Source organism: Grus americana, chromosome 3 (assembly GCF_028858705.1).
Source record: "Grus americana isolate bGruAme1 chromosome 3, bGruAme1.mat, whole genome shotgun sequence".
NCBI classification, from domain to species: Eukaryota; Metazoa; Chordata; class Aves; order Gruiformes; family Gruidae; genus Grus; species Grus americana.
In genome coordinates, this window is record NC_072854.1 from 29,390,395 (window position 1) to 29,417,259 (window position 26,865).

Consider the following 26,865-nt stretch of genomic DNA (forward strand, 5'->3'; position numbering starts at 1 on the left):
CAAAAATATTCCACCATATAAAGAAAAACTTAGGTTTAATGTTCTGTTTTTCAGTGTTTTGTTTTTCACGTTGAGTACATGACATTATGTACTGACGTAGCATTTTGCACTTTACTGTCGAAAAGCCTCTTCTTTCCAGAAAGGTCTTTCCAGTTTAACACAACACTTACTGTTAGTTTTAATTATGAATATATTTTAAGGTAAAATTTTGTTTGGATACCTCCTTGCAAGTAGCTTTGTGGTCAAATTGACTAAAATTAAACATCTTGCACCGAGTAAAGGGGGCAGTAGACTTTTATTAAGTAATGTTTCTTAGACTCATAGTTGAGAAGATTCATAAAGAAAAAATCTTCAGTTTATTAGTAACTAAAAGCAGTATTTAAACTTAACTTCTATAGCATGATAACATGGCGTGATTAAATTAGTCTCTTCCAAAGTAATTCCATGGTCTGTATAGCAGTAGTGCCATTGAATATATCTGGTAGTATTATGCATGTGTTGTGTTGTTTAAATATTTACATCAGGGTTCTTTAGACATGGAAGTGCACCAAAGCATTGTTCTGGTTTTTGGAGTCGGCAGCTCTGTTTGTGAAGATTTTTGTTTGACCTGTTCAAAAAATAAGTCTGCTCCTGTTCCACCAGCGATCCATCTCTCACATTCACATCCATTTGTGCTCTAGAAATAAACTGGGAGCAATGAAAATTGCAACTGTCTGTGCAGAAGGCCTGGGAATGCAATGCTTTCTGCCAGAGCTACCAGAAATAATTTGGAAAGAACATATAAGCATTTTTCAAGTTTGCCATGTGCTTTACTACCTGCCTCTCATATGTAGAACCCAGAGAGAGCCACAATAAAACAGCTTTTGAGGGAGAATTTGTTGAGTTTAAATTAACAAGCAGAGACCGTTTCCAGGATTTGGTCCTAGAATCTGAGTTAGTGTAATGGGAATAAGTCCCGCTACTACAGGAATAAAGGATGTTGGCTTCTCCATTGCCTTCAGTCACTCTCCTTCCAACTGGAAGTGCTCCAATCACTTGTTACTTGTTTTACACTGAATCACTGCTCAGGCCACAGAAAGCAGTGTGCGCTGATGAGGAACTGGCAGTACACCAGGAGCCCCAGAGAGAACAGGATAAACCCTAAATAGGCTCCCTTCCCCAGCATCACGTGGCCATAAAAGGCTTTCCTAAGAGAAACTGGAAGAGAAGAAATGGAAGCCGGCTCAGATTCCAAGCAGCCTTCATGAGCTGCCTGTTGGGAAGAGGGGAAGCTCTGCTGCATCTGGCTGATCGCTTGAGGGCTCAGAGCAGCTGAAGAGGATAGAAAGAACCTCACAAAGATGTTTGCAGATGCTTATTAAAACATCACACACACACACACCCCCCCTTAGTTATATCTGCAAGTCATCAGTAACTGACTTGGCAGTGCATTCATTGCTACCTACTAATTATGGTTATGTGGAAACTAATGTGTGTCAGTAGTTTTCTTGTGCTTATTTTCTCTGTTCCGTATTTGCTTTATGGAAAGACAAAAGAAAAAATCAGAAATAATTCCTTGTTTCTGATAGGTACTCACTGAAGACTTGTATTCAGAGAATTTCCATGCAAGGAGGTGATGGTTTGTGATGTCCTTTTGAGCAATAGTAAAGTAAAAAAGGAAAAGCTAGGAATTGATCACTATTAGTTTTATTTAAGTATTTTTCTTACTACGTAAGCCAGCAGTCAAATGAGAAATGTAGATACCATCATAAATCATTTAAGTACTTTAAAATATAACTTGATCATTTTGTTTTTATTGCTCACTGAAGTGTAGAATATTACTGACCTTTTTCAGAAGGAATAGTGGTTTTGCATTTATATATGAACTTTTGAAGACAGGCTTAAGTTCTACACTTTCACATAAATTCATACACAATGGATAGAGACTCAGAAGGGAGGGAGAACAACTTCCTTACCTAGTAAAGCGTCTTTGTGGCCTTAACAAGTAATTGCAGATGTTACAATTTTAAAAAGTCTCATTACAATAAACATGTTTTTTGCCCCAAGTACACCACCTTACCCTCTACCCCCAATTTCAGTTTTTACACTTGATCTTAATATTACAAAATTATAAAAGAGAATCTCTGCATTCTAACAGGTTACCAGTTTCGGAGAAACAGGTAAGTTGATTGTTCTCATAAAGCAAGAAACAATACTGGAGCGACAGTTGGCTTTAGAAGCTAATTACTCTCTATTTGTCTACAAAGCTATTTCCAGCACAATAAAGAAAAAGCCTGCTGACTTACCCATTATTTTAAAGTAAATACTAAAAGACTATGTGTATGTAATTACAAGTACAACATCGGATCACATTTTTACATGCTATTAATACTCAACATTAAAAAGGAGTGTGGGACAATGTTATTAAGCGCTTGCTTACGTTGGTTGCTGAGTCTTACACTGCCAGCTAACACAAGAAACAGGAGGGAAAGGAAATTCATCACTTTTTAAAAAAAGTTTTTCAATTAATTTCCATAATTTCCACTGTAAACATTATACCCTTCTGCTTTCATTAGCTGAATCTTCTTAGAATCTTGGAAGAGCACAACATCTTTAATTTTGCCAATGAATTCCTTCTGAAAAAGACCCATAGTGACTATATTGACTTTCCTGCCAATTTCAAACCCACCAAAATAACAAATGCCACCGTAGTTCAAAGCAGTGTATTTTCTGTGTGGATCAATATCTTCAAAAAGAATTAGCTCGTCGTCAAGATATACCTTAATACATGTTTGGTTTTGAACTACAGTAACAAAATGCCATCTTTCGTCACAACAGGTGGAGTATTTGCTATGAATTAGAGGAACAGAGATTCTTTCTCCAAGATTAATCACAACTTTTAATGTTCCATTGGCAAGACCAATGGCAAGGAAATCATTATCTTCATCTTCACCTTTTCCCATCCATGCTATTAAGCCTTCAGTTTGATTGGTAGTAAAATTTAAAGAAATGCGGCTGTATTGGAGATCTCTTTTTCCGTAATAAGGATCTGTGTATTTGATGTAGGAGTTGCCGATGAACTTTGCTATAAAAAACTTGATTTTGCTATCGCAGTACTTACCTGACCAGCCTAGTGCACATATGCAGATATATGAAAATGAAGTAGGTTGAGGAATACAGAGAGCTTGAGACCCACACCTGTTTTGTGAACAGTGAATAGATTGTTCGCAAGTGCTCCCTACCCACTCCTGTGGGCAAGAACAAGAAAAGCCTGAGTTTCCAACCTGACATGTTCCATTATTTTTGCACACACTGTACCCGCAAGCTGTTCCGTCACAGTCACCAACGTTGGCTCCACCTTTGGGGTCACTCTTGGTAAGCTTCAGTTCCCTGTTATTTATAACAATTTCTCGTATACAACCAGTGAAACCCGTGGGTTCATTTTCTACTGCCATTGAATTAACAAGGTTTAAGGAGGACACCCCTCCAACAAAAAAATCTGTGTGCGTGTCTAGTGCGTTCATTCCAGGACTGGCTTTTTGAGTAACATTGATGCCGTCCAGGTCCAGGTAGCCTTCATTACCAACTCTTCCTGCTTGGAGCGAATGCCATGTATTTCCGTTTGCACGGACTTTCTGAAAGGTCTGTAGGATGACTGTCTTGTCTCCGAGATTGTAGCGTAACTGTATAAATCCATTTACTAATGATATACATAGAAAGTCACCTGTAAAAAATAGTATAAAATAGTTTTGCTTTTTAGAGGCAGCACACTGAAGAGTAGCATGTTCATAACCCTGAGGCTTTTATGCCTGCACTTCCCCAATACAGTAACTTATTTTCAGTAGCCTTGTACCTTCATCGTGTATAAATCACACAAAGGGAAATGTTCCCTGATGAGCTTCTTGTGGCCATCTTTTTTTTTTCTTTTTTTCCTTTCATTATTGGAAACTGAGCTCGTGTTTGCTTCAAAGAAAAAAGCCCAACGTTCTGAAAAGTTCTGCTTTGGTGCAGAGACTAGATAACTGGTGGTAGGAGGAAACAGGATTACTGGCATCCAGGAAATGTGAGTTGGTGTTCCCGCGAAAAAGAATCAAGTTTTGGCCAAGTTATAAATGCCAGAATGCTCTCCATTTCCGTATGGTGAATAAAGGCTTGATGGATTTGTCAGTTTAATGCACTGAAGGTTTGTCTGCACCAAACGTACTCTGCTTTCCCTGAAGCTGCTTTTTGCAACAGGGATGTTCTGGGTTTAATAATGTGGCAGCTGTAGGAACAGATAAGCTTTTTACTGAAAAGGCCTCTGTGACAGGAAGTATTAGGAGGGAATTATCTTTTTTTGTACTATCAGTGTTTCTGGCCTTACAGGCAATGTGAAAGGAGAGCGCGTACCGCTTCGACCTGGGCTTACAAACACAAAAAAGAAAAGCTGGGAAGGGTTAGGAAACGGGAGCTGGAAGGAAGGTGTATAAGGGCAGAGATAGAGTCCAACAGGGGAGGGTGACAGGGAGGCAGAAGAGTCTGCAAATTTTCAAGCTTTTTGATGTTTGCCTTTGCAATTTAACTTTTATGTTGCTTTTTGAAATAGTAGGCATAAATTGTTTTGGGGTTTTTTAAAGCAAATTTATCAATTAAATTCATAAATATGTTTATTAAATTTGAATGTAAGCTATCTCTCCTAATAGTTACCAATAAAACTTAAGTTTCATGTATATTTTACTAATGAAGAAATACTTTTAAATTTTAAAAGTACCATTTCCTTAAAGATTCAGCAAGTGGACCTGTTAGTAGCGTGGTGAAATTTGCTTTCTTGGGGTTTTAATTTTTGAGTGTATCTAATCCTTGAACTATATTGGCTTTAGTGAAGTTAAAAATGAATGGCTTAATTTACTGGAGGCTTGTGAAAGTTACTAAAATTATACCTCTCCAGCAATTGTTCAAGTTCCCTTTCAGGCAGGGTGGAGATGTTTCAGTTGTATTAGTGGCTGTAGAGCGTGTGCTTTGTGCCTCACCTTCCCTGCCCCAGACACCCACAGGAAGAATGAGAAAGCGGCTTTTCCTTCTTTCAGCTCCAGTCCAGTGATGGTAGAGCACTTCTAGCTTGCCAGTTCCCGTTGTGATGATCTGTTGTACTTGTCTGCATTTGGCATTCTTTTTGAGCACCTTGATTGTTTCTACTTTTTTTCAGAAAATGAATACAACTCTCTTCACTTGTGGTTTATCTTGCTCAGTGATGTGGCATTAAGCATGCTTAAGTTTTCGGTGGATAGTTTGAATGCGCTCATCCCGCTTGTTTGAGCAATATACATAACCTACTTGTCTATTTCTTTTATCAGGACCTCAGTCCCAGGGTAGGAAAGGAGCATCAGAAAAAGTTTCTGAACTACCTCTTTGGCAGCATTCAGTCCCCTCCCCAGACATACAGACATGGATAAGCACATGAGTATTCATTCTTTGCTGTCTAGGAAGAACAAAAACATCTGACCAGAGTTGCTTGCTCATCTGTCTTGTAATAAAAAGCTGGAGAAGCTGGAACTTCTCCAAGACTTCCTGGCCTGCAGGGAAGTTTTTTGGTAGCTTTGCACATTTCACAATGATCTGTCTGAAATGACGTTGGAGAATAGTACTTCATGGATGTCTAGGAAAAAGTAGACGCAGTTTCAGCAGTTGGTCATAGTGCTTCTTACTCAAGCCTGATGATGCCTGTTGGTAATGTACTTGCAATGAGTTCTGGAGTCTTATTACAAGAGCAAATCTGTGTTACTGCATCTGCGATCTACAGTGTAAAGAAAGGTTATGGCTGAGTACTCTGGATTATGTTCCAGCACAGATTTGAGGCCTCTTTTCAAATTGGAGTAACTTTCTTTTCTGCTAGTTGTGAACAAAAAAATGAAACTTTCCAATTTTAATTTTCCCTGAGGGTCTCAAGGCACTTTCTTACTCCCCTGGTTAGATCCTCTCCTTTCACTGATGACTTGCCATTTTAGTCTTTGGACAGGAGAGTGTTGAGATAATTTTTTTGATGTGGACATTGATCCCAGGGTTCAGCTCAGTATCTCTCCATGAAGTTTATCATGCCATAGGTCCTCCTCAGGGACCACTGGAAACATTTTAGGACTCTAATGTAAGGTGCTGTGTGCTCAGTGTCCATGAAACTTCCTCTCAAAGTGAAGGTAAATTATGGGCTGGTGTTTGTTCCTCTCACTTTATGAACCAGTGACGTTTTCAACAAGGGACCTCAATCTGCCCTGTCTCTGAGGGACGAGTTAACACAGCTGAGGCCTGTGCAGGCCTATGCCATCATGGGAGTTGCATCGCCATTTTAAAAAATGGCATTCTTGCCACTGAATTTCTCCTCTGAGCAGTCTCGGGATGGGAGACCACAAAGCAAGGTGGTTTCCACTGTTTCAGTTTGAGCATTACTCAAACCTGTCCCATACGACCCTCCCTGGGGCCAAAGACCTTTCTGAGGAAGTTTGCTTTTGTTAAGTGTGAAGGAGGTGACATCCTCAGTTTTTCCAGGACTAGACTTACAGGTGATCCCTACGTTCCAGAAAATGTGACCTGCACACAGGACACAAAACTTTGCTTCCAGCTTTTCAGATTAGCATCTCATCTGATATGGACTGTTCATTCCTATCAGTAGTGTCACAAAAAAAGCAGAGAGACTCCTGAGGTAGGCACTCACAGTCGTTCTTTTGTTGTGCATGCAAGTCTCTGCCCAACCTGTTGGATGGTGTGCAAGGAACTGTAAGGCAATCTGTACCAATAAGGTTGAATCTTCTTTAGAAATAGGCTATTGTCGCTTAGCTGTGGCTTGAAACTGTGACACATCAAGACCCTGGGTGTTGAGCAAAATCATCTATGGTTACAGCATTCGGTTCTGTTCTGATGCACCTTCCTGCCCCTGTCATCTTCCCTGTTTCAGTAAAATAAGAGGGTTTTTTAGTAGCCCAAATGCTAAGAGTTTATTCCTTTGTCTTCTCAGGGGAAGGGGATTTTGTAGCAGGTGTTGCCTTGAGGAAGGAACTGTTCTGGAGTTAAAATAGCACATTTACTTGCAAACCCTAGTTCAGGGTTTTCACCAAATAGCTGATGGACAAAGTTGCTCCACCTCAGGATGGATTGTGTCTATTCCATAGTAGAAGCCAGCATTCCAAATCAGGTATCAATTTTTCTTCATCACTTTAATTTTCAGGTTTTCATTATGTGCACAAGCCTCACCTGCTCCCGTATCAGATATCAGCATTCCCAGAAGCCAACGCTATGTCCTGAGCAGTCAGTTCCTAAAACTGGGAGTTAATGAAAAGTTTCCTAGAAGTACATCTGACTGCTACTGTGAGGTCTGGATTATCCGTGATGATATCTGCTTATATGACTTCTTTTGATGAATTCTGAATGCATCACAAAAATTTTCAGCTTGCTGCTGCTCTGAATAAGTGTGTAAGCCTGTAAGCAAGTTGGTTACAGTCACACAGTCAAGTTTTAAATAGTCCCAAATGGTGACAATGCCCTTCATGTTCAGCCTTTATGCAGACGTGCAGGTGTGACTGCATGTCCGCGTCTTGAGAGGGGATCATGCTTAAGCAGTATCAGGTCACTGTATTTTTATGTTACCACAGGAAACCCATCTACATCATAATGTGTCAAAACTTTGTACAGTTGGAAACGCATGCTAGGAATGCTGCACTTGATTCTGAGATGTCCTATTCATGCCAGAAGCATCACTATGCGTAACAAATGTGATAGTGTGAAATTTACACAGCTGTGTTGGGCAAAGAGCTCTGCAGTTACTGCCTTCACTATCAAATCTGCCTAATGTCAATATATTTCCTAGGAGGACTGAATACAACGTCAGAGGCTATTAGGCTGAGAGACCAGGGGCAGGGAGGGTATCCTGGGTGGTATTTTTAACATTTCTCTTTCAGGGTCTCTTCCCCACGAAGTCTACCCTTGTGCTCCATGTGTATGCGTATAAGGCAAAGCCTTTATTACCTGTTAGAGTACCTGAATTTATTCCTACACTTCACTGCAAATTGACAATTAGCCAAACGAGCTTCCAGAACATCCTTTTAAGTAACTTTGGAAGCAGGGGGTGCAGTCTTCTAGTCAGTGGCGTTCACCCCTTTGATGCTGTTGTTGTGTCCCCAGCGACACAGAGATGCATGCCTCTCTAAAGGCTCCCTGTTTGCTCGAAACTCACTCATTAGTTCCTGGACTACTGAAGGTCTAGATTCCTTTACAAAGACTTAAGACATCTGATGCTTGCCCTTTTTCTCATCCTGTGTTTCTAAGCAGAAGCCTGTATGCTGTGCTGGGGACAGAGGCTTTGATGAGCTCAGTGCTTCACCAGCTTCTGCAGGGTCGGTGTCTCAACAGCTCTAGGCAGTGGTTTCCTGGTTACAGAACATCTATAGTCTTGGTTCCTTCAGCCATTTCAGCATCTCTGGATGTACGTTTGCTGGCCTCAGTCTATGCCTTCTGTTGCTTTTACCTCACCTTTCTGTCCTCTAGCTCAAGGGCAGAATGTCCGTTTCTATCACTGTGGTATCTGGTAGCATTTTCTACCTCTCCTCGTTTCTTTTTCAGAAACCTTTATTGATCATTGGCACCGTCTCGGTGACAGAGTGAACATTTGAAACTTATTTTCTTATAAGCAGTAACATTCACAGGAATCATTCCCGGTTAATGAAACCTCTTACCGTAGGTTGATTTTAGTATGTGCTCATCTTCACTCTAAATTGACCTCTTTAAGCTACCATAATAAAGTGCTGGTGTCTCCAACTGTATTACTGCCTCTTGTTGGTATGATGGATCCTATAACCATCATGGCTTCAGATGTATCTTTGCTCACTGCTCTTTCCCGCTTTGCTGAACTCAGTTCACATTGCTTTCATTCCTTTTTTCATCATCCTGTTCTTCAGTTTTCCTTTCACCCTGCTATGCTGTATGATTTTCCATGGACCCACATCATGTCCTCTTACTCTATGACCCTTTGGGTATTCTTCCAGGCACAGAACTTTTCTTGTCTAGTAGGGCTTGAAATGTCAGCCTCCAACTGAATGGCTGTACTCTATGGCCAAGGGACGTGATCCCCTCCACGTGAGAGGGAACCTAACTGACAAGTAGCTGTCCTTCACAGCTGGATTTCTGAGCATTTCCAGGAGCCACAATAAGGCCCAGGGCCAAGGAGAGAAAGCAAAGCAGAAGAGGGAGGGCTATGAATGGGTAGAACAAGGGAAGGAAGGACAGAGAGAAAAGACGAGCCTTATTCTCACCCTTCTGCAGCCTCTGCTGCTAATTGCTAGCCAATAATAGGCCAGCATGGTTGAAGTTTGCTGTTTTCAGCTTAATCTGTATCTTTTGTTGCCTTCCTTGTCTTTAGGCATTTGTTAACCTTGACTCTTGGCTATGGTTGGAGTGCACACAGTTAGGTATCAGTCAGCTGACAGGTTGTAGCAGCTTCTTGCAGCTGTTCTAACTTGATCTTGTATCTAGTGATGACCATAGCCAGTGCCTCCAATGCACGCTCACAGGAGCTACCCATGGGTATGCTTTCATGGATTATTACAAAATTATTCTACTCCATGTGTGGAGCCACATGTCACAGCTAATGCAAGACTGAGAACAGGTATCAAGCCAAGCCTGTAAATCTCTCAAATCATGTAAAAAAATCACTGTGGTAATAGGTGGATTCCAGCTTCCACTTGGAGCACCCTCCCAGAGCAGAAGGGCACCACTAGGATGCAGAACGACCCTGCAGAGTGATGCTCATGCATCTAGAAGGGGTGGGCGATTATCTATTTGTAGGTTAAACCATTCAGCCTCAGCTTTCAAAAATGCTTCTGTCCTTGGTGAAGAAACTTCTTCTGCTTCCTTTAGTCACCACTGTCACCCAGGCATATTTTGGCAGCTACAAGGAGCCACCTTCCTTGAGAAACCTCAATTTGCCAGCCTCAGTTTTGGTTTGCTTGCCAGTGGCAAATGGGTAGCAACGGCGCTTCATATGCACCAGATTTCAGGACAATGGGGATGTCTGTTCTCTCACACAGACAGCTGGCAGTTCTGCTTCGTACGCTGCTAATTTAGTCCATACAATTGATCCCAAAACTAGTAACAAAGCAGAAATGACGTCCCTGTCGGTTAAGGAAACATGGCTACCAAGAGAGAAGACTTAACCACTCTAAGTTTCTGTTCTAAAAGTGGGTAGATAATCAATTTCTTTCTGATTAGGAAAACAACACTCCTCCCTGTGGTTATTCTAGAAATTCTGAATATTTCCAAAATACTGTAGTCCAATTCCATGAGTCAGGTTTCATCATAAACAATGTCTTAGAACACCATGCAGACATCATAACCCATACTGGCTATCTCTTACTTCCATGCTTTAGGTTTTTAAGCTGAAATGCCTTAAATATCAGGAGTTTTGATTTTTTTTTTTAGACTAAATAGCTAACGTAATCCTGTTAAAGAGAGACAGAGCACTGGTGTTGCAAATGTCGAGTATTAGATTTAGCGTGAGTCATCCCATTCTGTTTATTAACCTGACTTCCTTCTTAGTCACCCAGCATAACTGTTCTTTCTCATCTCATCAGGGACCAAACCTTTCCATCACCCTGGCCTGAACTCTGGAATAGCGCAGACAGTCTACAGCATATTCCACCTTCACGAACAAACACAAAGCTTCAGTAATGCTATGACGCAACAAGACAGTAATGCTCCTTACTGCCTTTTACGCAGAGCGCCAAGGCCTTCAAGTGTATAGCATGGTTGCTATGTACATGGACTGAATTATACGTTGTTCAAGCAGTTGATGGGCATCCAGCAAACCCTGTCTGAATTAAAGGCTATTTATTCAGTGGGGTGCTCACACTTTCATTCGTAGAAATAGGATACACTGCACTTGAGCAAATGTGAAGTGGGATGGCCTTCTACTGACACTGCTGAACTCTGCAAGCCTGCTGTATTATTTGCAGAGACCTCGCTCAGAAGCAGTGCATGCAACTGTCTGCATCTCCGCATTTTTACCTCATTGGCATAAAACAAGTAAAGTCCCCTTGTCATTCTATCTGCAAGTTTCTGAACTAAAATATGCATACACAGCTCACTTGTTGGGGTTTTTTTCCAACTTATTTATTAAACTAGCTAGCTACATCAATTTTGCCAAACTTTAAAATTATTTTCTTAGGGCCTGCAGAAATAAATACCACCAGACTTAAAGTCATGATACACATTCAGAAACAGCTGACAAATCAAGAAAACCAGTGACTGACAAAATTATAGGAAATTCTGCTAACAAAGATTCATAGGATGTTTTCCATTTTATGCCAATTTGCCCGGTGTTTAAATATGTGTACTGAAGTAATCACATTGTTAGAGGAGTGGAGGCTAGAACCAGCATATCAACTTTCGAGACCAGCCACCTACCCACCCTTTCTAGAAATGCATGTCATGTTCTTTGAAAAGAACAAAGCAAGAAGGAAATGTTTCAACAGAAGTCTCACATTTATTTCTTCACCTACTAAAGATTTTTTCTTTTCATGATGGGAGGATTTTTTGGCAGGGGCGTGCCCATGATGGGAAAGTTCCTCTGTATTATTTACCTGGGTGACAAGCCAAGCCAATGTCTAACTGTGCTACTGTGAGATGCTACAACTCAGTATCATTGCTAAATTAGCTGCATAGTCAGAGCTCATTTCTTTTTTTAAAAAAACAGCGCTGCCTAGTGAGTAAAAAAAAAATGTTCTAATTATTTCCCATTAAAAAGGAATTTTAGAAAAAAAATTCCTATGATATTGGCAATCAATTTTATTAAATCTTACATAACTGTGTAGAAGAAAAGGCTTTATATAAAGTGTTTTCTAAACTAATCCCCAACAAAAGCTCTTTCACATCTGCTGGCTTCTAAGAATACTTCTCAGTCTTTCATCAGTCTAATTCTGTCTGGATTTGACAGGATTATATGAAGGCAAACATAAAGAGCCAGATGATTAGCTTTTCCTAAATCTTTCAAAACTTCAGGACAGTGAAAATGGAAGTAGGAAATTTGTAAAGAAATTAAATTACTCTGTAGAAGATGGTTTTTATTTTGAAATGAAATTGATACGATTCTAGAAAGTGATTTAAAGAAACATTCTTTCCTGTGCAAACTAAACATTCATGAATGGCAATAAAACAAGGGCACGCTCGTGCTAAATCACTCTGGGCCCAAGTTAAACAGACTTAGCATTCTCTTTGATGCTTCCAGAGAGATATTTAATTTCTTTATATGCTAGCTGCTTCCATGACCTCTGACTATCCTTTTGAGAGAGATCCTTTTTTTCTCTTCTATTTTTCATGGCCCATGTAATTCTTTAGTTTATACAGGAGAGAACTCTTCACTGAGAATCTCAGAATTTGGTCTGTAAGTGATAGAATTATAAAACATTCATTGTAGAAGACAGTGTTCTTTGCAAATAAATGTATTTCTGTCATAGATGTTCAATATATTTTTTCTCTGAAGCTACTTCTCTGTATGTGGTTGTAATTAGAACAAGGCAAACAGGAGGTGCCAGCAGTGTATGATGTATTACCAGTCTCGACCAAATAGCAGCCTGGTGTAACAGCTGTGTACAGAAAGAGACGGTGCTAAATTGGGCATATGCATGTTTATATGCATATGTGGCTGAGTATGTTTATCAAAATGTCTCAAAGCTTTAGGCTTTGAACAGAGAAATGTAAAAATACATGATAGGTAAGTGCTTTTTTGTCATACAAAGGCCCATTTTTGCATAACCTACTACTTAATACAAGTGGAAAATTTGGTCTAAGATCATGTCATGAATGATATGTAATGCTTCTCTTTAAAAATGTGCAAGACACCACATAAATGCAATATAAAGATGGAGTATGTTAATAAAGTAAATAGAAAAAATGTACACCTTAAAGACTAAATTTTAAAATGTATTTACACTGGTTGGCAAATTACGTTTTCTTGCCATGAAGTTTTAGGAATGTTAACTCAGTAAAGTTTAAAATACTTTTATAAATAGTAAAAATATTTTATTTAGATTTGTTTTTCACTCTGCTTATCTGGCAAATGCAGAACTTGTATGTTTTGCATGCTGCACCAGCAAGCTTTTCAGCGTTACATAATTAAAAAGTTCAAACTTCCGATGAACCTCATTAGCTCTTTCATAGTCTGTTCACTTTCACTTAACTTGTTTGATCACTTTTTATATTGCCTTATGTTTGGTCATTTTAAAACACTGGGCCAGACTCCCAGGCTGTGAATCCTAGTGTAGCTGCACTGAAACTGTGGGAGCAGCGTCAGTAAATGTCTGTTGAAAAGCTACAGTTACTTTTCAGGGGGAAAATGGTTTCCTGAACCACTTCATTAAATACTTGCTGGCTTTGGACTAATCCAAAATTTTGTTATGCATGTTTTTTTCTTATGAACTTGATTATTCCCAGTTCAAAACCCAGTCCCCATGTACAGTGAGTTACAGAGACCGAATGCCTCAATCTCTTCAGTGTACTGCCTTTCTTTTTCAAAAAGTACCTGGGTATATGATACCAGCAAGCTGGAATATCCTTACCTGCCTGAGCACCCAAATGCTGTGCAGTGTAAAACAGGATACCGTCTGGAGATAGAGGCTGAAACTGTAGTTTGATGTGGGTCTTATGCCGGATATAAAAGGGTGCAAATGACATCCATGATGATTCATTACCTCGGAAAGATGGATCGCTAATGGAAATATCTGAAAAATACAAGAGGAAACGTATTCTGAAAGATATTTTGAGAGGACCGCATTATTATGGCACCAGTTGTCTACAGTTATTTTGTATAGTTCATAAATGCTGTACATAATACTTCCAATTCTTCCCTTTCCAAAGACTAAAAATAACCTAGATATAGAATAAAACTTAGATAATAGCAAATCAATGCCATTTTGTCTTCTGTGTGCCTTATTTTCACTAACAATCAAGTTCCTGTTTGTAATGCAAAATAAATGTGGTCTTGTTAGTGTTCATTTTCAAATAAATCTAAGTGTAAATTTTACATTATTTAAAAATTCAAATGCAAAATACTTTTGCAGGAGTCAGAATAAACATTTATTTCTTCACCACACAGATGAAAACCTTAGTGGAGGATTTTTAATGAACTGCTTAGTGTGTCATAAGAATGTACATTTTAAGTGGAAGGTGTTCATTAATTGCTGCTGAAATTTGTTTTTAGGATAATCATACTGAGATGGTTGATAATTCAAATCATCATATCTTATACTGAAATGGAGCACTTTCACGTAATTATAGTGAAGATGCAATGTACACTTTTGAGCTACACACAGCTTCATCATTCTGCCTTACCATTTCTCTCAGTGCTGATTTGTTCACGTACCCCTAAGAAATCGGGCTGGTTAAACTTCCTTCAGCCAGCTGACAAATGATTGTAGTTTTCTATGCTGCTACGTCACTTGAAACTGTTTCCGATTTCCCTCACTATAACGACATTACATATCTGAGAGATAATTACGTTAGTTCTTAGCTAATTCATGATTGCGTGGTTTTTAGTTTGCTGCATGTGTGGGTTCACTGGAACAAGTCACGCTATCTAGATGTGGGGGGGTACCCTTAGACCTGCCTGTGAGAAGCCCTTTTTACTACTTAGTGAACAGCAGCACTAAATGCCTGAACTGTTAAGTGCTGCCCCCTCCCTTCTCACAGTTTCCCTGCTGAAGCTATGCTGTTTCTCTTAGACGAGGCCAACATCTTCATTTTTGTGCTCCCAATTGCATAGTTTTATAGTAATTTGCTTTCAGTCAAATATACCTTCAAGATGTCCTCGTAGTGCAGTTCCAGGCAACTTTATGCTATCTTTCCACACTCAAGTTTTCTGCATAGTGTCAGCTCGTGAATTCACTTGCCATCCAGTTGGACCTTGAATGGCCCGTCGCGGATGGGCCTGAGTTATTGGTTTGGTATGCAGTCAGCACGCTGCAAGACTTTGTAATCTGTCTGTCACACCACCTCTCTCAGAATAGGATTCAGGGTGTTTCTGGCGGGCTGTGTCCAGCAGACAGATGCACCGTTATACGGGATCCAGATCTCTCACCTGCTACCAGCAGAATGACTTGAGGATGCCTCTTGAATGGGTATTAACAATACGGCTGGCCTGTTTGGTCATTTTCCCCACTGGATTACAGTTAATGCTTCTGAGGAAGGTGCATGATTTAACCTCACAAATTCTCAGTAAGTCTAAAAATAAGTTTTAATCTCTGGAATATCAATTAAAATGGGTTTATGAAATGATTGAATGATCAGAATCAGGCTTTTGATGAGCTGTTATTCAACCTATGTATATATTCTCACACAAACACGTTACATTAACAAATCACTCCCATCCTAAGCATCATAAAAGCTGTTATGATACCAGGGCTAGGCAGTGTCTGTAGTAATACGTTACATTATGTCAGAAATGTGAAGTTCCTGGCATCTATACTTAAAACCTGAAGAAATAAAAATAGTTTTAAGAGTAGCAATTACCCTGGAAGATAAATAGTAACAGAGCTTGCTAAACAGATTAGGTGATGTAATGCATATCACTAAAATTTATAAACACTATCAGGTATAAAAGACAAAACACTACTTAATAATTTTCGTATGGATTTTTACGTGCTTGTGTTTTTTTCAGTAGGTAAGAGACAATGTTCTCCAGTAGCAGTTGAAGACGTAAATCCTATACTGATGACTTCGTACTTAAAAATCAATCAGAAATAAGAATTCATTTTGTACACAGATATTTTTGCATTATGTATCATTTGGAAGTCAGTCTTCTCTTAGCAAATGTTTGCAAAGAGAGACTTACATATAGGGGAGCTGTGCCACAGCGGTCAATCTTATATTAAAATATGCTGCTGCTTAAAAGGTCGTACCAGGTGAAGTGTACAATGAGGCATCTGAAAGTCTTCATGTCAGATTCAGTTTCACTTTATCAATGTAGTTAATTCTTTACTGCGTATGAAGGAAGCACGGACAATGACTAGTGTGAAAGCAAAATGTTCAGCTGCAGCAGGATTGAAATGCTATATTGCTTATCATTGGAAGGTATAGGAAAGAGAGATTGCTATGATAAAAAGCCTTGCAGCAAAGAGAGAGAACAAGGATGAAAAAGGTGATTTTTTTTTTTTTATAGTATCACTCAGAGAATGAATTAAATCCATGGCTTTACATTACAAACAGAGTATTAAAAAATAGCACCCACATCTTCAGCAGCAGATGTCAGAATGCTTTAGAAAAGAGGTATTAACCTGATTTATAGATATCAAATAAAATATTCTATTTAATATACTTCATTCTGAAACTTCCAAGATGCAAATATTTTATTCTCATTTTGCTAAAAAAGTGGTTTTATTCCCAATAAATGTATCTTGACAAATGTCAGAAAGCAACATATTTTGCCACAATGCAGCAGGACTAACTACAGGAAGTACAAGAATGACTTCTAATTTGCTTGTAAATTATCTGTAGATCCTGTAAGTACTGATTATATCCATGGAAAAAATCTGACTTGACAAGTACATGGAAATGTGCACCCATATCTCAGAACAGAATGTTTTAACCCTACTGCAGTGCACAGGGATGACCAGTATAAAATTTCAGTTTTGCAAAATTGCATCTATAGATAGACAAACTTTTAAGTGAAGAATAAGACAATTTAAGCTTTTCAATTTGCTTTTATGGCAGGCATCTGCAAAACTAACATGTCATGTCAAATGCTGAGGTACTTTACCGTTGTTTTCTTGGCAACAAACTTTTTTTCCCACCTGATATGAGAAAATAAGCAGCTCAGCTAAACTTGCACAAGACAGTTCCTGTGTTACATATGCTCACTCCAGAGAAACTCTTTGCTAAAACAAATGAGGTGAATGGATGCCTTTGCCAATCCTATAAGCTGAATTTGTATGACTTGTGCTGTGTAACTACTACATTACTCACTAGAGCGCTCAGCACTGTGTGGTGCATTGTAAGCACAACAGGCATTTAAGCAAACATTTCTGTTCTGTATCATCTGATTAATGACTCACTTTTCTAAGCTGAGTACTGGTATCTGATGAAGCTATGCATTTCTAAATGATACCAAGAGAAACTCTAAATCTCTTTAGACCAGTTAGAGCTATGGGAACACAAAGTTCCCGCAAGTACTATTGTTGAAGTGTGCTTTTCTTTCCCTCTTCTACACATCAGTACCTCTCAGGTTCCTCCTGCTATCCTCATTTCATCAGCCCTGTCATGCTCAGACATCACATTCAACTGTTGTTACGAACAAAGCTTTCTAGGTTATTCTTGCAGCTCAGTTCCCACCATTGAAGCAGAAGTGCTTGTACACATTCCAGTCTACATTTTGATTGCGTGACATTTTGGTAGTTTCTTCAAGCAGGTTGTTGCATCATAACTTTCAGCAAGCCCATTTTGCTATTCAGCATGTCAAGGAAACTCACAGTGGAAAAGTAAAACGGTCAACATGAAAAAACTGAGCTCAAACTCCAAGATGGAAGCACAGAGGCTGTGGAAGCAGGGATGGGCTACCCAGGAGGAACACAGAGCTAGCGCCCGAGTTGAACAGGGATGGAGTTAGGAGTCAAAACTCAGCAAGGGTTGAAACTGGCAAAGGATGTGAAGGGAAACAAGAAGGGCTTCCAACAAGAAGGCTAAGGAAAATGTGAGGCCACTCCTCAAAGGAGTGGGGACCTAGTGACAAAGGATGTGGAAAAAGCCATAATACTCAAAGCCTCGTTTGGCTCATTTTTCACTTGGTAAAGCCTGATCAAGCCTCCCAAGTCCCTGGTAGTTGAGCTTGGGGAAGTGAAACATTATCTATGGCAGAGGAAGAATTTGGGAGCACATCAGCTGATCAACCATACACATAAGGAGGGCACCAGTCAGGATCCATCCCTGAGATGGCCAATATCACCCTGAGGCTGCTCGGGATCAATAAGCTCTGAAAGGTCATGGTGATCACAGGAAGTTCCTGATGACGGGGAGGAAGGCAAAACATCATGGTTTGGACGGATGAGTCAGTCTGTGATACTAACTAGCTACATCCGTTTGCTTTTCTTCTTTCAAATCCTTTTTGCAACTAACTACATCAAACAAGATTTTTCATAGAACTCTGTCACTTACCACCATAAATCCACTGTCCTGACCACAAGCCATAATTTTGCCTCAGCATTTGTTTTGTTTTGGTAGTGTTAGAAGCCAGGCTTACTGTCAGGGAATGGTGAGGGCCGGAGCCAGGAGCCAGGGGCCAGGAGTGATATAACATGGCTGGCAGGGCAGAGGCCTCTCAGCTCAGAGTGAGACGAGCAGGACAGGCTGGGGTGGAGCAGCCAGGTCAGCTCCAGAGGCCAGGTCACTAGGCAGGTCCACAGTGATGAGGCACGTGTGAAGGTCAAGCCTGCAAGTCAGTCTGTGGGTCCAGATCAACACAGCCGGGCAAGGCATGGATGGGACACTGCTGCAGGGTAGTTCAGCGAGCGATCAAGGGCAGGGGCCTCTATTTAAAGCTGCTCCTGAGCTCAAGCTGGGGCTTCTCAGCAGCGCTGACTTTGAGACCAGACACCAGCCCCATCTCTAGGCTGGCTCTGAGACCAAGCAGACAAACCCTCAGGAAGCATCAGGAGGATGCACTCAGACCCTGGCACTTACAGGGCAATTCTAACAGTTTGTGAGCAATAAACACCTGTCTGAAACCTTTAAACTCCACAGTCAGAAATTTTCAGTGTTTCATTCCTTCATAGAGTGAGCAGCTCCTCCAGATCTTTTTTTCATTTTGGAAAACAATGACAAATATGGCTGTATAGAAATCATCTTAAGATGCAATTTGCTTAAGGTTGTAGCTAAAAGATTACTGATATTGTATGGGCATTTTTTTCTTTTTTCTCTGTAAATATTTGGAAAAAATGAAAAAAATTAATTTCACCTTATTTAAATGGAAATGTATTTTTCTGTTGAATTATCACTTTTTATTTATTCTTCGAAGAGCTAACTATTCAGAAGTTATAAACTAATTCATGTATAGAAAAAAAGTATAGTTCAATTTCCATTTTTAGCACAGTAACAAGTAGAGCATGTTAACAAAAGTATCGATTATCAGCACAACTCAAATAGAATGGTTAGAAAAATGTATTCATGAAAGTTGCAATTTTGCCAGACCTGCAGCCATTAGTAACGCTTGCTGTCCCTGAAGAGGAGAGACTGAGGCAATCATTATTCTGAGCAATACTGGAACAAAAGATTGCAATTTGGTAAGTGAAGTCTACAGTTCTGTTTCATTTTGTTGCAGTGGAATTGTAATCTCTACTTTTAGCTAATTAGAGACCCAATTAGCTAAGAAGTAACATCCAGGAGCATATGGCTAAATCCCTAAAGAGATCTCTGGTTTTCCAAAGCCTAAAATAGCTATTACTAGCCAAAGCGAAAACAGTAGACCTCAGTCTTCCAGTATGACACATTAAGAGATGAGTGCCTAAGAATAAGTCATGTGAGACAGCAAATTGTAGTGGGAGCAGCTATGAAACCTCAGTACTAGGAAATTGATTGATCCAGAAATCTGAACCTGATTCTCCTGCATCTGAGGATATGGATATTATTGCCAGGATACGAGTAATTTCTATTTCTTCTGTCCAATGAATATTTCAGTTAACAAAAATTTCCCAGAAGAGATTCAACGATAGAGGAAAAAAAGAAAACCTTACATACCAAATCGCCCAGTGATTATTATATTCTTTGAGGATATGACAGACAGGGGTTCAAGTATTTGCATCATGATAATGAAAGTGAATGCTTAATCACTTGGCAATTAGGAAACTGCGATACAAACAAAATCTACAAATGTTTAATCCATACCTGGCTTTGGTAGTAAATTTATTCTAGGTACTGAAATGCTCTGAAGATGCTTTCAAGATGAAATGTGCAAGAAGAAACACCCAGTCTGAGATTGCCTCACTGGGACCACTTCTGCACTGGAAGCCTTCAGTTGTCTAAAGACTAGGGCATTGAGTGGGACTGTGAGTATCTCAGTGCAGCCTGATAAAGCAAGTTAAGAGTTTAGTATCTAAAACTTTGTTAATCTAGTTTCAAATTGACATCTTCACTTACTTATATTTTGGACTGGATTTAGTCCGACAACAGTGCAAGCGTGCTTTAAAGAGGACTGGAGTATAAGCAAGCTGGTATTCTGCATTGTGTTTATGAGAGTAATTAAGTCAGGGAAATAGATGACTATAAAATTGGAGGGATTAATTTTGGCATTAAGACAATTTAGCTGTCTACACGTATTATTTATAGGCATGAAAATACCCATTATGGTCAACTAAGACATAAGACAGGATTCAGTTGTTTAAACATGTTTGTCACTTGCCGCTGAGATGCTTTAGCGTATCCAGGCCAACCACATGGGCCTGGCTGGTATAACAGCAGACACAGGACCTGCTGCAGTCGGCTGCTGGAAGCTGTGAGGGATATGTGGCAGCATGTAAGCAGGTCCCATTTTCAGGCAACTGAATAGCATCGCTACGCAACACAGTCAACAGATCTGGAAAGAGATTCACCTTGTCCTGAAGTAGCCTCCTCCAAGGCTCCATTCAATTTCCTAAATGTAGGTGCTTACTGTTATTTTGTCACAACCTCTATTGCCTTACCTTCATGTGCCATTCCAGAAAGGCACAGGTGTCCAACAGGCCCTGTGCCATAGTTATGAACCCTGTCTGGATGCTTTTGGATACAAGTTTGAAAGCCAGGGCAACTCACACAGCACTAAGCATCTATATTTAGAAAAGCTTCTTATCAGCTGAATAGCTTCGCTGACCCTATTGACTAGATGTTCATTAACCATAATGGGAACCTATATATTGAACTCACATGTAGATACTTAAATCTAGGTTCCTTGCCTTAAAAAACAGGTCTTACCCTTGACTCCTTGACAGAGTTTCTAACTCTGAACACCTTCATAAAGTAAGGTGACTAGCATATTTTCAGCAAATCATTCATGCTCATAGAGGAAGTCTGAAAATAACTCCAGAGCCATCCCACTAGGTGCTAGTTAGCTGGCTGTATCTTGTTCTTATTCAGTTGGGTAACTGAAGGGAATGGGAAGTGCATGATTGAAGTTTTATTGGGATAGCAAGTCACTCATGGCTGACTTGGTATGGGAGGCATTACTGTTGTACTGCATATCAATTCCTTCATTTTGTCATGCATGACTTCCACTTGAGTTTATACATGATTGATCCATGGCACATATTTAAGTAGGCAACTCACTTCTTTCTACCTGACATTTTAAATTATACAGAGAAATATTAAAAATGCATGTTTCCTTGTGCCTACCATGAATATTAAGTCCATAAGCATGTGGACTGTTACTGATAAATCTGAAAGTTTAGAATGCTTTTTAGGTAAAATTTTAACAGCACCTTTTATCTTCTAGGACATGACTGCTATAGCTACTGTTTAAAGATTTTTCTCATGTTACCTCAAGGTTTCAAAAAATAATAGTGGAAACAGGAAGATTGATGGGACCAGTGTTGCTTAAATGACTACAAGAACACAGTAGTCACTGTGACCCACAACAACAAGCTACTAAGTGCCTGCAGTTGTCCTTTAAATGATTAAACATAGAAACACAAGTTTCCAAATAATAACTATTAAATAGTCTGTGCATTAAGCCAGTAAGTCTAACGGCATTGTCAGATAAATCCAACATATGCGTGCAGGCATGTATGTGTGCTTGAGCGTACATAAGGTGTCTGGTCATGTAAAAGTCTTCAGCTAAATCATACTGTGAATTAATTTGTCTTACAACAGCAGTCAAAATATGGCAAGTAACATTCTAGACTATGTAGAAAGAAAAAGATCTTTATAATAAAAATTATTCCAAACGTCAGTTTCTTCCATTTCTCATTCACCCATCATGACTATGAAGATGGATGAAATAGTTACAGAATTGTTGTTACTTTTTTTTTTTTCCTTTTCTGTCAGGTTATCAGGTATTTTCAAAGTGTTGCTGTATTTTTTGTATCAGAATAATGCATTTTGACATCAGAATAATATCTAGAAAGTTGACTTGAACTAATAAACATGACCAAAGGAAGTTGTTTGCCATTTGTCTATCAAGGAAATGGCTTTATTGCTTGACAAGTATCTCATTAAATTGATGATAGAAAAATGAAAAGCTCTTTACATTTGCTTTCCTTTCTTCAAGAGCTGTACATTGACAGGCAGTATTTGTAGCTATGCAATTCAGAGACTGATATATAGTTGAAGAAATCTATTTATTCACTCCTTTGTGAAAAGGGCAGTAGCATTCTGTTATGATGCCTTGAAGTCAAGAAAAATTATTTTAATAGATTTTATGAAAGTATGTGCCACAAACTAATCCTGCTAAAGAAGAAAATTGCTGAATAATTTAAAATTTATAGAAATATTGTGATGAAAACCGTGCTTATTTTAGCCACTGGCAATTCTTCTCCAATACTGCCATCTATAGAATCTTTCAAATATTACAGTGCTGTCCCCTTAAATGAGAATGTTATCAGGTCTGTGAAATCTCAGAGTTAACTAATCTGAAATTATAGGTCGTCTTAATTCCTCTGCAAAATCAAGTAAATTATCTAGGCCATAAATTTCATATGCTTAGTATCTAGAGGAATTCTAGCTTACATGGAAATATATCTCAATGCTTAACAGAGTATCAGCTTCATTGACTCCAAATTTGTTTTTGCTCAAGTTTTCCACTGCCTTAAGTGATATTGTTTATGTCAAGATGAGAGACTTGATTTAATCCATTAAAGCAAATGGCAAAAAAGATATGCCACAAATGTTTGGATGCTAGAAGACTACTTCAGGGACATGTCATATACAGTTGTTGGGTTAAACTTTTCTCTAAACCTTCATTATTGGCCACTGCTAGAGACAGGATTACTGGCCTCATACAGGGAGACTCTTCTTATAAGAGGAATAAGCTGCTGAGATACAATTTAGAAGAGATTAGTATTTAATTTCAGACAGTCACTATGGATAACTTGTCTGTACTTTTAATGTTAACATCTCTTAATAATTACTAGTTATGAAAAATATATTTTGTTCACATATATAATAATGATGTCCTATAAATCAAACTATCTGCAGCAACAGGGTTTTAGACTGTTGCTTCTTCCCAGGAAGAATCATCCTTGACACTCTATCTTGGCCACGTTTTCTCACAGTAGCAATCACACTGAAGCCGATAGGTCTAATGCAAACCTGCAGGAGAGCTGAAACAATCAGGTTCTTAGAGATTTCTCCCTCTTCAGAGGTCCTTTGAGATATCTAATTACACAGGTACTCATTGGGCCAAATGAAATAAGCTGGAATTTGGTGTTCAAAGCCATGCAGTAGATTCTCCCAGACATAGTGCTGGGAGCTGGGGCCTCTTGTTGGTTATGAACATACTGTGTTAATGAAATAACTAGACTAAATTACATGCTGTTCTCGGCTGAAGCTTCACTTCTTAATCAGAAGACAACTTAGAGTTGTCTGGTACTTCAGTTGCAAACTTTAAGTCAAATGAACCAAAGCTTTTGTTATCATACTTTGATGTCCTGGAAAATCTAACTACTTTTAAAAAACCCCTGGATACACTACTTCCCCTCATATTCCTAATCCTTGTGGTTAAGGGAGTGCTAACTAAGAATTAACACTGTGCCAAGTCTTGGCAATGTCTGATTGCCATTTTATGCACTTCAGGATTTGGGCTGGTTTTCCTGTGCTGCTGTTACAGTTGTGACCTTCTCAAACCAGTGGAACAGAATTATCTGTTGCTTCGTGTGTCATGAACAGTCTTAGAAGTGGTCTGAGTCTGGGTGGCAATGTTAACACTAAGTAAAAAAGACTCCTGCTTAAATTTTCCGTTTCCTTCTCATTTCATTACAACCACTTTTATTTTTGGCAGTATAAATTAATAATTTTTTTGTTTACATCAGTGTTACCTTTAGAAAGCTAACACACTTGAAGAAGCATCCTATCTTATAAGCGTTAATGGGTTCAGATAACACAGTACATCCAAGAAGTAGAGCTTTAAATTATTCTAGAATTAATGTATTACTTTGCCTTGCCTGACAAGACTTTGTTCCTCGGACCCATTCAGATCTAATTTCCAACCCTCTCCTCTCTTCCTAGTGCTCCTTATGGATGCTTGCCTTTCCAAGTAGGTCTTAAATTTCATAGGCACCTTCCTACTGCACTTCAGTCACCAGTGTGCTACCTACCTGCTAAACCTCTTGATCTTTCTCTTAGAAAAGTCCTGGCATTTGCTTTGGCAGGTTGAAATATACAATGAAATATTTGCTCTCAGAGTGTCAGACTGAAAAATACCTGTCTACTACTTGCTGAATAACAATTGATCATATACAGCCTATAGGAAATGCAGGGTAATTGAAACTGCTACCCTCTCTTGATCAAGTGAGTTGATTTATTCTAATTTCCTCTAAAATGTATGATTTAATACACATCTTACTGCAACCTCCTGAGAATATTGCTCAGTATTTACACTTTGGCAATGAACATTGCCAGAGCGGACCAAGTAAGCACTGTGAATTTCAGGTCATATGACCATTCAAACTGTGTTTAACTGATCTTGCTCTCCCTGGGTTTACTCTTGTTCTAACTTAGTTTTCCAACTACTGAACACTTGTTAGTGCAGCTACGACTTCTAAAGCTTAACCATAATATACCATATCTCTGTGCTGATAGTCGTTGCATCCTTGGTGGTTTGAGCCACTGCTTTAAGGAGGACACATTATGTTATTTTTTAAGAACAGTTATGTCATCATCTGCACATATGCTTTCATCTCTCATGTACATAGTTCCTAAAGAACCACAGACATTTTTTGTGTTTGCTAGGAAAGTTAGTGCTTGATTATTGACAGTTTATGTTTAAGTACCCTTAACATTTGCGGTCAGAGTACTTTTCCTTACTATTGTGGTTCTACCCCTACTGCCCCATTTACTCACTTCACCTGACTTGTTCTCATGCAATCCACACTGTTGTACTGTATTTACCAGTTGCTATTATTTGGTAAAGCACTATTTGTTCTTACTCTTTGTTATTCTCCTCTGCTTTTTTGCCTCATAAATCTCTTCTGTCTTTTTCTCACACTTCTTTCCTGCTTTCTTGCAGATTCATTAGTCTCCATCATTTAATTTCCCTTTGTTCTCTCCTGGTCCCTTGGGCTGTTCATTGCTCTCTGTCTCTTTTTCTTTTGGCTCCAATAACCACCATCAATCCAGAGATGAGATATTCAATCTTGATAAGCAGCTGTTTTTTAGCAATTTGCCATCCACTAAAAGTGCAAACTGTGCTTTGAAAAATCTCATGATAATTCATTATTCTGCCAGAGAAAGGTGAAAAGCAGGGTAAAGAGTTTGGTCAGGACCCATAGTCCCTATTCATAAAAAGAAAGCTTTTAAATAAAACAGAGAGAAACCCACTAATGTGTTTACCAGGTGGAGGAATTACTAAAAGGATGACAATCTACAAGAAATACAATTTTGGGTTGCTCAGATATAGGCTATTTGTACTGGAAATAGTGGCCATCACAAGAAGATCCAAATCTATTCTGAAACCAGAACACAGGAGTGTTTACCTGATTAATTACCTGCTTTATGTATAGCACCTGTCCTGGTGGTGATCAGTGTCCTCAATCCAGATGGCATTACCTTTGAAAACCTCACTTGAAATGAAAATTCAAAGTTGAAAAGTTCATATAAAGAACCCTTAAAAGCTGTTGCAACAGAGGCAATAGAGCAAGCACATTCTTACATGGAATAAAGAAGTTCACAATGGCTTTCCAGAAGCTATATTCTCTTTGATTTGAGCCTACCAATTGCAGGTGCTTTCTGTAACGGGATTTTAAAACTGTATCCATCTATAGGGTGAAGACTGCAAATCAGGTCAAATGCAGTTCAGCTTGTCAGTTTTGTGCTTGAAACTCGCTCTGTAGGCACAAGAAGGGAGGCTGTACCTTGGCAGGCGGTTTGAAAAGTAACAGTAACTGGAGTTCTCCAAAAGATGTAAAGAGAGGTTCTCGAAGGAAAAAACCATAAGCTTGTACAATATTAACTGGAATCTAAGAACTGCGGAATAGAGAGTGCAGACTGTACTACATCCCTTGCACACAGAGGCACTTCAGGCACTTACAGAAAAAGTCCTTGAGCTTGTAGCACCTGTGTATCCACATTGTTGAATATTCATTTGTGCGATCTCTCAGAGAAGAAAACAGACAAATAAAGGATTCCTATAAATGAGGGTAAGAAATGCAAAACCGGCAAACGGAGAACATATTTTGAGGGTCACATGTTGGAAGAAAGCCAAGGGAGAATAGACACTTGAAGATTATTACAGTGATATTTGCATCTTTTATCATCATTCTCAGTGCATCCCTACCCAATAGCCGGGGAAGTCAACAGAAACCTCTCCATTAGTGTCAGTAGAAATTGGATAAGGTCCCAGATGCTCCCTACTTCTGAAGTGTTCTCACAAGTGTACTACTGAGCTCCTAAGTGTATTTCTCAACATACTTCATTACGGTGAGCTTGGCAGTTTAACTAAGCACTGTAACACTGCAGTGCAACGCTTCCTGGCCCCTCGGTATCCGACAATGCCACGCTGCCCGTGAATTTGGTTCAATGAATTGAAAAAACTGAAGGAACAAATAGTGTTAAAAATTAGCAGAGTCAGAAAACGCTACCTAACAATTCATAGCTTTAAATTACTTGTTTTTTCTAACAGGAGCACCACTTTCTTAAATAAAATCTGTTTTGTACTTTGTGTCTCTATGTCACATTTCATTGATACATTACAAAACATTGTGT

General features: G+C 39.1%; 1 protein-coding gene across 1 annotated transcript in view; it reads right to left on the reverse strand.

The window, feature by feature from the left end:
• Positions 1 to 273: 273 nt before the first annotated feature.
• EYS (eyes shut homolog) overlaps positions 274 to 26,865 on the reverse strand; it is a 916,770-nt gene continuing 890,178 nt past the window's right edge. Inside the window, exons 48-49 of the mRNA XM_054819879.1 lie at positions 13,554 to 13,715; positions 274 to 3,703 (exon numbers count right to left, since the gene is read on the reverse strand). Of these exons, the coding sequence (XP_054675854.1) occupies positions 2,505 to 3,703; positions 13,554 to 13,715 (1,361 nt within the window). The 3' untranslated portion in view covers positions 274 to 2,504. The remainder of the gene's footprint in view (positions 3,704 to 13,553; positions 13,716 to 26,865) is intronic.